The sequence below is a fragment of the Fusarium solani genome (genome assembly GCF_023522795.1).
Source record: "Fusarium solani strain SB1 chromosome Unknown bctg00000000, whole genome shotgun sequence".
NCBI classification, from domain to species: domain Eukaryota; kingdom Fungi; phylum Ascomycota; class Sordariomycetes; order Hypocreales; family Nectriaceae; genus Fusarium; species Fusarium solani.
Window position 1 is genome coordinate 5,248,864 of NW_027072157.1, and position 13,259 is coordinate 5,262,122.

The window sequence follows — 13,259 nt, forward strand, 5'->3', positions numbered from 1 at the left end:
GGTTCGACGGGGGCTGCGGTTTGAGTGGAGTCGAGGTGTGAGTAGCGCCGTGTTGATGTGCTTGAATGTTTGGCTGTGGTGCAAGATTGTGCAAAGAGCTTGGTAGAAAAGAGTGAAAAAGGGAGAATTAGACGCAAAACGAGAAAAACAATTCAAATACATCAACCCCTCTTCAACAAACAAAATTCGTCATCGTCATGGCTGATAGTGTTGAGCAACTCTCTTCACCAAGGGAGATGCCGTGGTTCTTCAAGGTGGATCCTCATTGGCCACCTGGAGCCTTCTCTCAAGACCACCTCCCAGTCACGTGCACAAGACCCATTCGCTTCCCATAGGGTTTCTCACCCCACACATCTATCTCATTGTTTGGAAAAATTTCGCCTGAAAAGCTCTTGTTCACGACGGCATCTCGAGACCCGGTACGACTCTTTACGAAGTAACGCCACACTAACCCCCTCAGACACAATGGCCAAGCTCTCGTAAGTGTTCTTCTTTGCGGGCTCATCGTCGACATTTTCTCTGCCAATTTTCTGCCACCGGAACTTGAGAGGAGCGCGCGAGAGGGAAGCTGGATAAATTTCATGGCGGGGTGGGAGGGAATCGACGTGATCGGTGCGCCGCGCACACGAAAACGACGAAATATTCGAGCTCAGCACGGCATCGTCGACTCGACCACTTGACGGCGACGGTACCGTTCACGAGCACACCTGCTGTCTGAAAAATTACAGCTCGACCATTCGACGACAATGACGATCTCCAACTCGAGGGCGCCGTGGCAGAAATTTGGCAGAGAAAACCGAAGCGAGACGCAACAATGAACTCCAAGACACCAGACTGACGATGCTCTCTACAGGCGTGGTGCCCCTGGTGGCAAGCTCAAGATGACCCTGGGTCTCCCTGTGTACGTCCGCCCACGAAGCAAGCTGTCGACGAACGAAGCGCTAACCAGCCCAACAGCGGTGCCGTCATGAACTGCGCCGACAACTCCGGTGCCCGAAACCTCTACATCATCGCCGTCAAGGGTATCGGCGCCCGCCTGAACCGATTGCCCGCCGGTGGTGTTGGTGACATGGTCATGGCCACCGTCAAGAAGGGAAAGCCCGAGCTCCGAAAGAAGGTCCACCCCGCCGTCATCGTCCGACAGTCCAAGCCCTGGAAGCGATTCGACGGTGTCTTCCTGTACTTTGAGGACAACGCTGGTGTGGTATGTTTTGGTTTGATGTGCTACAAATATTTGGATTTGGTTGGTTAACGAAAACGTGCAGATCGTCAACCCCAAGGGTGAGATGAAGGGCTCTGCCATCACCGGCCCCGTCGGTAAGGAGGCTGCTGAGCTGTGGCCCGTAAGTTATCTCTCTGCTCTCTCACAGTTCCATCTGCTAACCCAATCCCAGCGTATTGCCAGCAACTCTGGTGTTGTCATGTAAGGTGCTTGCTTGGGGGTCAAGGAAAGACAAAAGGCGTGGTTCTGTCCTGAAATGCGATCAAGCTAGAGCGCGAATTAGAAAGTTCGCCCCCCTCCTATTTCTCCCCGTGAATAATACATCGCCGGGGGAAAAGGCTGGGGGAGAGACATGGGGAAGAAGGTCAAGGTCGCTGGATTGGCAGGCTCTTGCATTTCGGTTGCGGCGTGTAAGGAATGATTCACATTACCAGGCATCACATCAGGGACAAAACAAAAGTCACTTCAAAAACTGGTTTTCCTGGCGGCGTGTTTTTTCGCTTTTGGGTTTTGCATTTCCTTTGAACGAGACCCGATGCTGTGACTGTGTGTGCTGCGAATATGTCTGCTCGCTGTAGACATGATGATGGAGAATCAGGCATCATGACAGTTGCTACTGTTCTTTGCAAGGTATTGAATTTGGTATGAGCCCATTGGACGATTTTGCATGTGAAGTTACAGGGAAGCGTAGAAGAGGAGTCTGTTGCGCGCAACATTAGGAGAATAGATCCAATGTTAGGCACACCTGGGGCCACTCTCTATCCATTAGTAAGTCCTCATTAGTGTCTAAGTATATACTTATCCAGTCCTTGGTAAGAATTGATGAGGGCCTACATTATTTATTTAATTCTTATGATGAGATATGAGGATAAATGGGTGTTACAGAGGTTGGTAGGTAGCCAAGTTGGTGTGTCCAACATTTTCTTCCCAATATCCATCCACGCTACCCTATGGCATCCATCATGGTAAAATCAAGGGCATCATCCCTGTACAGTGCCATAGCGAGAAAAAGACATGGAATCAGTTACCAAATCATCTACGGGACCACTAAATGTTATCGCTGTTTGGTGCAACGCCGTCGCTGGGCCCTGGAGAGGTATCAAATTTTCCAGGTTGTTTGATCTCATTCACACCACAAAGGTTCACAGTTTCAACAACCCCACCTTAGGTAATTCTTTCACACATCACAGGATGAGGATTGGATAAATACATGGTAATTCAGATCCCTTTATTATAGGTATCCTTTGACTTGGATTACCTTGCTCTGCTCTAATATTGCCATGATGTAAACACATATGGATAGATACCCAACGAGAATAGCTTCAAGATCATGTCAATCAGTTGGTTCGCTAGATCACACACTTCTTTGGTTCCATGTCACGGACTGCATCAACGGTCAATTCACGAAGCAAAAGACTAGAATTTGTCGAGAAGTCGACATTGAAATTTTTCGTATCGCGCTTGCTATCACATTTATAACATCCACCCTCCATTTCTCATGTTCGGCCCTCCTCTCCCCCTTCGCGTGTTGTTGCCGAATCATTATGCAAAGCCAATACCATGCAGCTTGAGAACAGATAGACTGGAAAAAGAAAAGAGCAAAGGAATACGGCAAAGGAAAACGAAAAGAGACAACTATGAGTCTAGTGTACAGGAACTAGAAGTAATGAGGAAAAAAATGCGAAACGAGAGCATCCAAAAAACCCCCCTTCCGAGTGAGTCCTTTCATAGTATACAGAGTGGTTGGCTGTATGTACCTTGGGAAGGGACCTTGATGCAAAGTCCCGTGATGCTTTGTGAACATGTTACATCGAGCGATTGGATGAATGATCCTCGGGTGCTCGAGGGATGAATTTTTTTGTGACTTTTGTTTTTGTTTTGTTTGCTTTTGATGCATGATGCTGCGTCTGAGGTTTCATATCGAGGACATGCCCAGATATTGGAGTGCATTATAAACTTGTGTCTCCTCACATCTGCTGGTAAGGGTATCCCATGCCGGGCATGCTGTGGCCATGGCTGTGACTGTGGCTGTGGGCGTGACCGTGCATATAGGGCGGGTTTCCAGCCTGATGGGGTGGAGGGGGAGGGGGAGGAGGGGCATGCTGAGGGTGCGGCTGGTGAAGCTGAGGCTGCTGCTGGAGATGGAGCGGGTGCTGGGGATGTCCATGAGGATGCTGGTGCTGATGAGGATGCATTTGTGGCTGAGGCTGCGGCTGCATCATCTGCTGCTGTGCCTGTTGCTGCTGCTCCTGCATCTGATGTTGCATTTGCAACTTCATAGCAGCCTCTCGCTTGGCCGCGGCCTTACCCTTGGGCTTGGGGGCGACGACTCCCAGTCTCTGCTCGGCGGCAGCTTGAGCGGCCTTCTTGGCGGCGAGAGTAGCCTTGCGCTTCTCGACAGCGCCAGCCATGTTGCCATTGGCCCAACGGTCTGTGATGTGTTAGTTTGAGGTGAGCATACATAATCCACCCAAGCAACTCACTCTTCATAGATGCCGACATCTTCTCCGACTTGGTCATCGACTTGTAGTCCTTCTGAGGTTCCTCACCCTCCTCGGCAGGGGTAGGAGTAGGGGCAGGTGCTCCATTCTTGGTCTCCAGGCCAGACCGAACAACCTTGATCTTCTGAACCTTGCGGCTGTTGGGGGTCTGTGCCGACTCGGCGGGAGGCAGAGGCGTAGGGGCGGCAGAAGGAACTTCGCTGGTGATAGCGGCGGCGCTGGCTCGCTTGCCTCGCTTCTTGGGAGGTGCCTGAGAAGACTCCTCAGTCTCATCGGGGTCGTCGCGGAAACGCTTCTGTCGCTTAGGCCGGAACGAGTAGGACGATTCGGCAGTGTGCGAGGACTCCTCCGATGAGGCTGTGGTCGGACGGGACTCGCCATTGTCGGTGATGGCTGAAGCGGGCTCGCTGAAGTGCTTGCTGCCTCCCTTGGGAATCTTGAGGGTGAGGAGATGTCGGCGGATGGGTGGCTTCTCCTCCTGAGGCTCCTCGTCAACAAACTCGTTGGGGTCTGCTTCCTCGTACTTGACAGCAGGCTTGCCACGGCCGCGACGAGTAGGCTTGGCAGGTGATTGCTGCGGTGTAGTCTCCTCAGCATCAGGCGTAGGCGCAAGGTCTTCGACAATGTTTGGCACGGCACCCTTGCCACGAGGGCCACGCTTGCGCCTCGTCTTGGGAGCGGCCTCAGCGTCCGAGGGCACTTCGTTAGTGAAGCTGACAGAAAGGTTGGTCTGCGTCTCCTCATCGCCATTGGCGTTCTTGCGACGGCGACCACCGCGGGTTGGTACAGGCGTGGAGCTTCGGCTGGTGTCCTGTGTGGCAGGGTCAAAGAGCTGAACTGGCTTGCGCTGTCGCTTGCCAGTGACTTCTTCAGTCTCGGTGGCCTTGGCAGTCTGTCGAGGTTGGTTTCGAAGAGATCGGCCGCGGGTCATTATTCCGACTTGCTGAGTCTCGGGGTTCTGCTTGCCAATCTTGGAAGGATGAGGGTCGTACTCGAAGCCGTAGGAAGCAGCCATAATACGATCCTGGCCCTGGAGATAGCGAGTTTCGTTCATGCTCTCCTTCTCGCGGGCCTTGTAGCCCTTGACGGCAAAGTCAGGCTCCTCATAGTTGACACCGTGTTGGTGAAGGTTGCGAGTGCGAGCTTCGTACTTGGCATCAGCCGCTCGTCGGCGAAGAGAGTTTTCGTAGTCGTCGACCACCTTGCCCAGGCTTGTCCATTCCTGCTGCCATTGAACCATGGAGACGTTGATGGCAGTGAGAACTTCGAACAGTTCCTCGGTCGTCATGTTTTCGTGATCCTCAATCGCACTGAGATACTCGGCAGGATCTCTGAGCTTGCGATACTTGTAGTAGCGGCGTTCGTTTGGTTCTTGAGAATCGCCAACGTCCACATCATCACCGTCGTCTCCACCGGGAGCAGGCGAGTTGAAGGCTGTGGGATCTGTCGAATCAGGCACAGGCGAACCGCGGGTGGGAGTGTTGAGCGCAGGTGTAGGTGCTTCAGGAGCCGCGGCATCTGCATTGTCGTCGTTGTCTTCCACCATGGGCTCCATATCAATACCTTCTCGATCGGTGTCCTTGCCTTCAGGCGTTGGCTCATCGGTAGCGCCATCCTCTTCGGAACGACCCTTCCTCTCAGGGTACAAGACGTACTCGCCATCGATGTAAGGCGTGAGGTGGGCCCATCGCCCGACTGGCGCTGGCTGTGGCTTAAACACCATCGCGGGTCGAGTCGCTACAGGCTTCTGAGGGCTGGATTTTGTTTCTGAAGGCGCCAAAGAAGCTGGCGTCTCAACGCTTTCGGCTGGGGGAGGGGGAGTTGGGGCCTTGATTTCGGCGGGACTTGGAGCAGTAACGGGCTCATCCTTGGCGGGAGGAATCTGAGGTGAATCCAAGATTGGAGTGTCGTTGGTGGCAGTGGTAGCAGTGGCAGTGACAGCCAGATCTGCTGGCTCATCCTTTTGAGGTTCTTCAATTTGAGGTTCCTCGACTTGAGGCTCTTCCTTTGGAGGCTCCTCCACAAGCTCTTCCGGAAGTCCCTCCGGAAGTCCCTCTGGAAGCTCCTTTGGGAGTTCCGTTGGAAGTTCCTCTTTTGGTGGCTCAGCCTTGGGTTCGGCATCAGTCGAATCGCCATTCACCTGGACGGGTGCGGGGGCAGCGATGTCAGTGTCAGTCTTGACAGGCTCGGCAACAGTCTCAGGCGCTTCTTCGATAGGCGCTGGTGATGCTGCGAGTGCGGGCTCTTGAACAAGAGGAGCAGATTCGGCCATCTCGACGTCTTGAGGGGGAGGGGAAGAGGGCTTCTCGACCGGGTCGATATCCATCTTGTCCTCTTGAGGCATTGGTGATGGCGGTTTCTGGTCTGGTGATTGGGGAACTTGATGGAGTGGTTGATGATTTGTTTCTTCCTTGATAATGTTGGAAGAGGAGGTTGGGTCGGTGTCTGTGTTGTCGGAAGAGAGGGATGTGGGAATATCTTGAGGAGCAATAGGATCAGGAACAATCTTATTGACAGGTGCCTCAAGTACACCGTTTGCTGCCTCTTCGGGCGCCGGTGAATGAGCAGGTGAAATTTGCCGATCTTGGTTAGCTGGCACTGTCAATGGTAAAGACAATGCAGCATCAATAGGTGGGTTATCGACAGGTGCAGCGTCGACAGTGTCAACGGCTGCAGTGTCAACAGGGTCAACCAGCGCGGGCGTTTGTGGTGCATCTGAAGCCTCCGGTTCAGGTTCCACTTTGGGAAGTTGATCTGGTTGAGGCTCTGCCGATTGAGGTAATATTTCATCCATAGGTTTCACCGCAGGAGGCACTCCTGAGGGCTTCTGCTCTACAGGAGGAGCGGGTATTGCGTGTTCCGTTTTGGGGTTACTTGAAGGGGCATCACCGGCTGGCAGTGCCGGCAGGCCAGTTTTTGGCGACATCTTGTTGGCTTGAGGCGATGAGTGATTTGAACCACTGGGCTCGCGGAACTCTGATTCATCGGCGTCTGAGTAGTAGGCGCCGACCTCTATCGTGTCTTGCACGTCATTGTCATCGTCTTCGAGGGCGGCCTCATGATAGGCCTTCATCTCACTCGACTTGCGTGACGGGTTCCTCCGGCGAGTCGACGGAGTATCGGCACCCATCGAGGCGCCTCGCCTCTTGGAGTCGGCGCCGTAGAAGTCATCCGTCTCATAAGTCACCTCGGACCTGCGTTTCCTACCGCGGGCAGACGAGGTTGAGTTGGGGACGATGACATCGTCGTCGATGTGCTCAAACGTGTAATCCACGCGGGCACGCTTACGAAGACTGTGACCGCCCTTCCTAGGGCCGTGGTCGTCCTCGTCGGCCATGGGATAGTTGTCCATGGTGGTAGAACGCTTCCTCGGGTTGAGGCCGCGGCTACTGCTTGGGGGAGAAGGTGAATGCGTGCTGCAGCGGCTTGCTTGAGCGGCGAGCGCCAGCACTGGCACTCTGAGGGGTGGTATTAGTGTGGGCAACAACGGGGCTCGTGGATGAATTGAAGTCAAAGGAAGCCTCCGAAGCTGAAGTGGGAGAGGCTGAAGCTCCCAGGGGACGACGGCGATGAGTTGTCCGTCGCGAGCGGTCCATGGTCAGCCAGGACAGGCTGGACGGGGATGAGGCTGGGATGTTACAGCAAGGACGTGTAGCGGCCAGCCAGGCCCGCGAGAGGCGTCATGCGAGAACACGGAGCGTAGCGGGCGCGCCGTGTAAATAAAGACGACCTACTCCCAAGATGGACAGACACGCAGCGGATTAGAGAAGGGGACCCAGACGGGACGATGCGAGGCTGAGTGAGGGTGGGCGGGATATGAAATAGGTAGAATGAGACCCGGGATGAGCGTGTTGGAGTAAGAAGAGCGAGCCAGGGCAGAGAAAGAATTTTGAAGTACAGGGAACTGGCGGCGACTTGACTTGCAAAAAAGAGTAGAGCGTAGCGAAGCAACAAGGACAAGACAAAGGCAACAAGGGGCATACAGAAGCCAGCAAGAACAAGCCGTACCAGGCGGCGTCGGCGAGTGATTGCAATATACGTCAAGAGACGCGGGTGATGAAGACGGTCTCGTCTCCTTTTGGCCAGGCTTTGATTCCGTAGGTTGATTTTCTCGAGGTGTCGTGGTCCGTCCGAATAAGCCAACAACCTTGGCTGGACCAAGGACCCGCCCGCTGTTAGTGCCAACCCGGCCAGTGAAGCCTCGCCCTCTAACACCGGACAAGGCTCAGAGCCAGAGACCCCCCGGCCATGAAGGTACCTCCCCGGGGTTCCTCCGCTCGGGACGCATCAGGCGAATCAGGGGCCGCATCTTCAAGGCCAGCCGCGCTAGTACCGCCCGGGACTGGCGTAGACGAGAGCGTGACTGTGTCGCCTGCTGCAAATCGCTGCGTGTTAGTGGCTGGCCTGCTGCTGTAAGTCGCCCCAGTACGCGGGGAGTACCTGGGCCAAGTTCCTGATTCCCGCTTAGATGCCACTGCGGCTAGATCTGTTTTTTGTAGCCATCAGGTATACACTTGACACAATTACACCTCGACTCTTGAGGTTGACAACTTGTAGAATTGCTCCGAAATTAAAATCATGTATTAATTCGAAACTGAAACGACACTCGGAGCCAAGGCTCCTACTATCTATCCATAAACCATTCAACGTTGTAGCATCCCCTGTTGCGCTCTCTTCTATCGTCTCCTCTCAGTCCCAGGCCTATTGGACCCTTGCTGCCTCGTACCTTCCCAAGCTCCAACCATCCCTTGCCGTTTCCGTTTCGGCGCCAAACAACCTTCTTACGAGTACACATACACATACATACCAAACCCCCCGCCTCCATCTTCCAACCATCGCAACTTCAACCTCCATCTAACCAGCAAGCGCCCTCTACGGCACCGAATTCCTTTCTAGCGTCGTCCCAACTAGCCATCACCCTTCACCATGGCGCCCAAGAAGACAAAGGCCGCCGACGACGACAACCTCGACGACCTCTTCTCAGGCATTGACACCAAGCCCACAAAGACCACAAAGGCCAAGCCTACATCTGCCGCCTCCAAGGCCATTGCCGACCAGGACATTCTTGCTGACCTCGAGTCCGAACTGGCCGCTGAACAGCCGTCGCGACCTCATACACCCCGGCTCAAGGATGCCGCCCGCCGATCTACTGCGACACCTCCCGCTGGTGACCCTCGCAAGTCCACCGATAGCGCACGCAGCTTGAGGGCCAGCTTCACCCCGAGTGCCACCAGCTCTGAGCTCCATGAAGCCGAGAAGAAGGCCGCACCTGAGCCTGCGCAGCCTGCTCCTCAGCAATCTGGCGGAGGATGGTGGGGTGGCATTCTGTCCACCGCCAGCGCTGCCATGAAGCAGGCAGAGGCTGCCGTCACGCAAATCCAGCAGAACGAGGAGGCCAAGAAGTGGGCGGACCAGGTTAAGGGCATCAGGGGACTTGATGTTACCACCCTCCGAACCTATGGTATGTGCAATCCTAGACATCCGCCCTTATGACGAAGCTGATTGAGGACCCAGGTGATGAACTGCGACATCGAGCTCTTCCCACCTTTACCAACATCCTCCACACCCTCGCGCCCCCTATCAGCTCCCACGAGCGACTCCTCATCCACATCACCCACGATCTTGTCGGCTACCCCTCTCTTGACCCTCTCATCCACAATGTCTTTGGTCATGTCATGTCGCAGGTCGAAGGCGGCGATCTTCTCGTCGTCCAGCGCGGCCAGGAGAGCCACTCGCGACGCAGCACCGACAACGCTGCTGGATGGCACGATGGTCCTTGGTGGAGGCAGGCTGATTCTCCCCGGGAGCTTGGCTTGATCAAGGGTCTGGCCGAAGGAACCAAGCTGTGCCGCGCCAACGCCGAATCGTATGCGAACGAATACTTTGCTGCCAACGGCGGAGTGGAGGAAGCCAAGCACAAGGCCACTGAAGATGTGAGCGAGAGCAACCCTGTCCGAACTTCGGACTTGTTCTTGGCTGTTCAGGCCATCACTGTGGATGACGACAAGACTTTGTTTGCTCGCACTGCCTCTGCTGAGAAGGAGAAGGACTCCTCCGCAGTCGAGAACCAGGAGGAGAACGAGGAGCTCATTTGCTTCGCCGTCTTTATCCTGGACCCTGTCCATGACATTGAGTTTTACACGGTCAGCCAGACTGTCCCCGCTCGATGGGTTCAGTGGCTTGATTCTGCTGGTCCCCTCACCCCTCGCTCCAGTGAGGAGGGTGATGTATCGGAAATCAACATTCCCGAGGAGATTAGAGATATCATTGAGAGCGGTGGTGTCGACCCTCGAGAGTGGGTTGCTGAGTGGCTTGAGGAGCTTCTGAACCTCTCGGTTGGCATTGTTGCCCAGAGATATGTTGCTCGCCGCATGGGCGTCGGTGAGGGTGGCCTGGGCAAGGGCAAGAGGAGGATGGAGGACCTGGTTCAGGACAATGCCGGTGAGGCAGCTCGGGCTGGTGTGATCTGATTGCCCCTGCCAGTGTCATAGACGCTAGAAGCGCTGTATCGCAAGGTAGGTCGGGCGTTGGGGTTGGCGACTCTCAAGTGTAACTATTCCCAGAGCTTCCTGATTAGCCTGGGAGACTGATTGAATATTGGTGTTTCCTGTTTGGCAGTGTTGGAGTCAAGTTTTGCTGGGATGGCATTAATAGTATCTCGAGTCTCTAAATAAACCGGTTGACTATTCTATCTCACTTCTAGATGCGTCCCTCATCTACATCCCGCTGCACTCCTTATAAATGACCGGTGCGATGAACTGTTCCCGCCCGCTTCAGCTCTCCTCGTGCCTCTCTGGTTGCAGTCTCCATCTCAACAAACTTCAACGGCCGGTACGCTGGATTCCACATCTGCTCCCTGATCCACTCCTCCAGCTCCTCATCCTCCTCAGGGATGCCCTCCTGTGTCGCCTCGTCATCGTTGAGAGCCACCTGGATCACATGTCGAGCGATGCGAACGCTGACATCTCGCACAGAGTTGACATCTGGCAGCAGAGGGGCAGTTGGATCTTTGAGTGCAGGGCTCAGTGAGGCCGCGGCCTCTACTGCGGCGACGAGCATGCGGTCCGTCAGGTGCTCCGCGCGAGAGAGCACGCAGGCCAGGCCGATACCCGGGAAGACGACCGAATTGTTACACTCTGCGATGTCGATGGTAACTTCGGAGCCGGACTCTCCCCAGGGACCCTTGACCGGCGGGAAAGGAGAGCCAGTGGCCACGAGGGCCTTGCCGTTGGTCCAGTTGAGGATATCCTCGGGCTTAGCCTCGTGGAGTCTTGTTGGGTTGGAGAGAGGGAGGACTATGGGGCGCTCGTGATGCTCGGCCATGGCCTTGATGACGTCTTCGGTGAAAGCTCCGGGGACGGTGGATGTGCCGACGAGGACGTTGGGACGGACGGCTTTAATTACGGAGAGAAGATCAGTGTCCTTATCTTTCCACTCGGACGCGGCCTTAACAAAGCTCTTTTGGGCGTCTGAAACCTCTATCTTGCTCGTGAGCAGACCAGGCTTGTCAATCAACCTTCAGAGTGTGAGCTAAGACTTGTCAACGTTAATAGTAAACATACCAGATCTGCTTCGATGCCTCCTCATGGCTGATGTCCCCCTCGGTTGCGATGGCATCTCGCACCTGATCCGCGATACCGAGACCGGCGCTTCCGGCTCCAAAGACAACCATGCGGAGGTCCTTGAACTTTTGCTTGCTGACGTGGAGGCCTGCCATGATGGCGGCAAGGGTCACGCAGCCGGTGCCCTGGACATCGTCGTTGAAGCAGGCAAAGTCTGGGCGATAGCGGTCCAGAAGACGTCTCGCTGCATGTACGTTAGGATGGATCGAATTTGCCATGGTAAAGAAACTGACCGTTGCTGAGACCAAAGTCCTCAAAGTGGATGTATGCCTTTGGATACAGCTTTCTTGCCGACTGGACAAAGGTGTCGACAAACTTGCCGTACTCTTCGCCGCGGACACGTTTCTCTCTGAGGCCCAGGTACAGCTCATCGTTGAGGAGCTCCTCATTGTCCGTCCCGCAGTCAAGGACGACAGGGAGAGTGCGGTTTGGGTGGACGCCTCCGCAGAGAGTGGTGAGGACTAGTTTGGCGACCGAGATGAGGATGCCTCCAACGCCTTGGTCACCGATGCCGAGGATCTCCTCGCCGTCTGTGATGCTTGTGAGTGAATATTTCTTTATGGTTGAGTGGTAACTGACCAGTCACTACGATGTAGTCGATATCCTCTGCGTTTCCCCACTGGGCCAGGTTGTCGTGGACTTGATCCTGCTCATGAATGTTAAGATAACAGCCTTCTGGGCGTCGAAACAGTCGAGAGTAGTTCTGGATAGCGTCGCCTTCGGTTGGAGTGTAAACAACGCTCATCATCTCATCCAAATGGAGCTGGATCAGCTTGTAACGGTCAGTACGGCCCTTCTCCACCGCTGAAGCTGTGTTTCCCACCTTGTAGTAGAGCACCTCATTCTGGTCCTTGAGTGAGGTGAGAAAGGTGTTCTTGGCTAGATCGTTTGGCCGGGTCGAGTACTGATCGTACGCACGCTTGCATTGCTGCTCAAGCGTCTGAACGCCCTGGGGGAGCAGGCCGGTGAGGTTGAATTTGCGGCGCTCCTCCACAGGAAACGCAGAGCCCTTGTTGAGATAGGGAGTGTTGAGGAGGGATGCGCCGGTGAGAGCACAGTTGATAGGGCCCTTGGTGCTGAGGGGGAGTTGGCCGAACTTGGACTCTTCAGCCATGTTGGAGGGTGTGATTTTGGGCGAGTTGCTCTATAGATGGTGGTTGTGCTGCAAAATCGAATGTGACAACGGTGGGCATATCAAGAGGCGGTCTCAAGCATGGGAGGTGGTTGCTGTGCATGAATTGGATTGATTGAACAAATGATCTGAGGATAAGCCTGCAGTGAAGCTCAATGACGTAGTTGAGCATAGAAATACATAGTTTCCACTTGACAGAACCCTGATTGAAGAACCTCTTCCTCCAATGACAAACACCAAATCATAAAGCACGTGTCAAAGCGTGACACGGTCAAAACCAACGAGACACGGAAATGTCGGAGCGCTTGGAGCCTCGCCTGTGTAGAATAAAGTCAATCCCACCGAAATGGGCGACCCAACAGACGCGGACTATGATGGCCCTTTTTCTTCTGGCAGCTACAGCAGCAAAGAAAACGTCCCCCGAAGGAGAGTTTCCCTTTTCGCTGTTAAATCACCCTTCAGCCTACTTCAGGCGGATAACACAAAACGTGCCGTCCGTAGAAGACCTTCGCGAGGAAGACTCGTGAGGAGGGGGGAGTGGCTGTGAGGGAGAACGCTGCGGAGATGGGAGATAAAAAGAAAAGATATACCTACGCTTTTGGAAGCAAACAAGAATGATTATGCCGCGACCAGGTCGTGGAGACTCGTGGGAGCATGCTTGTTGCTGTTGTGGTTCGCATCCATGGTGATGTTTGTTCAAGGAAAATTCTCTGCGACAGATTTTTGGTGGTGATAAGGATAAGGCTAAGGTGGGCCCACTAGCCGACCGTTGGCGGGCCAGC

General features: G+C 54.6%; 4 protein-coding genes across 4 annotated transcripts; 2 read left to right on the forward strand and 2 right to left on the reverse strand.

The window, feature by feature from the left end:
• Positions 1-465: 465 nt before the first annotated feature.
• Positions 466-1,427, forward strand: MRS44_001665 (uncharacterized protein; the record flags this gene model as incomplete). The annotated part of the gene is made up of 5 exons (XM_065623784.1): positions 466-479; positions 827-901; positions 958-1,204; positions 1,266-1,343; positions 1,395-1,427. 5 exons carry the CDS (start codon positions 466-468, stop codon positions 1,425-1,427), a joined length of 447 nt encoding a protein of 148 aa, XP_065480204.1.
• A 1,762-nt stretch (positions 1,428-3,189) lies between these two features.
• MRS44_001666 (uncharacterized protein) lies at positions 3,190-7,075 on the reverse strand (the record flags this gene model as incomplete). The annotated part of the gene is made up of 2 exons (XM_046270467.1): positions 3,190-3,653; positions 3,706-7,075. 2 exons carry the CDS (start codon positions 7,073-7,075, stop codon positions 3,190-3,192), a joined length of 3,834 nt encoding a protein of 1,277 aa, XP_046138062.1.
• Positions 7,076-8,649: 1,574 nt separating this feature from the next.
• MRS44_001667 (uncharacterized protein) lies at positions 8,650-10,193 on the forward strand (the record flags this gene model as incomplete). Its single annotated transcript, XM_046283816.2, has 2 exons — positions 8,650-9,184; positions 9,238-10,193. 2 exons carry the CDS (start codon positions 8,650-8,652, stop codon positions 10,191-10,193), a joined length of 1,491 nt encoding a protein of 496 aa, XP_046138061.1.
• A 265-nt stretch (positions 10,194-10,458) lies between these two features.
• On the reverse strand, positions 10,459-12,459 carry MRS44_001668 (uncharacterized protein; the record flags this gene model as incomplete). Its single annotated transcript, XM_065623785.1, has 4 exons — positions 10,459-11,239; positions 11,286-11,529; positions 11,579-11,875; positions 11,925-12,459. The coding sequence occupies 4 exons, from the start codon at positions 12,457-12,459 to the stop codon at positions 10,459-10,461; spliced, it is 1,857 nt and encodes a 618-aa protein (XP_065480205.1).
• Positions 12,460-13,259: the final 800 nt, after the last annotated feature.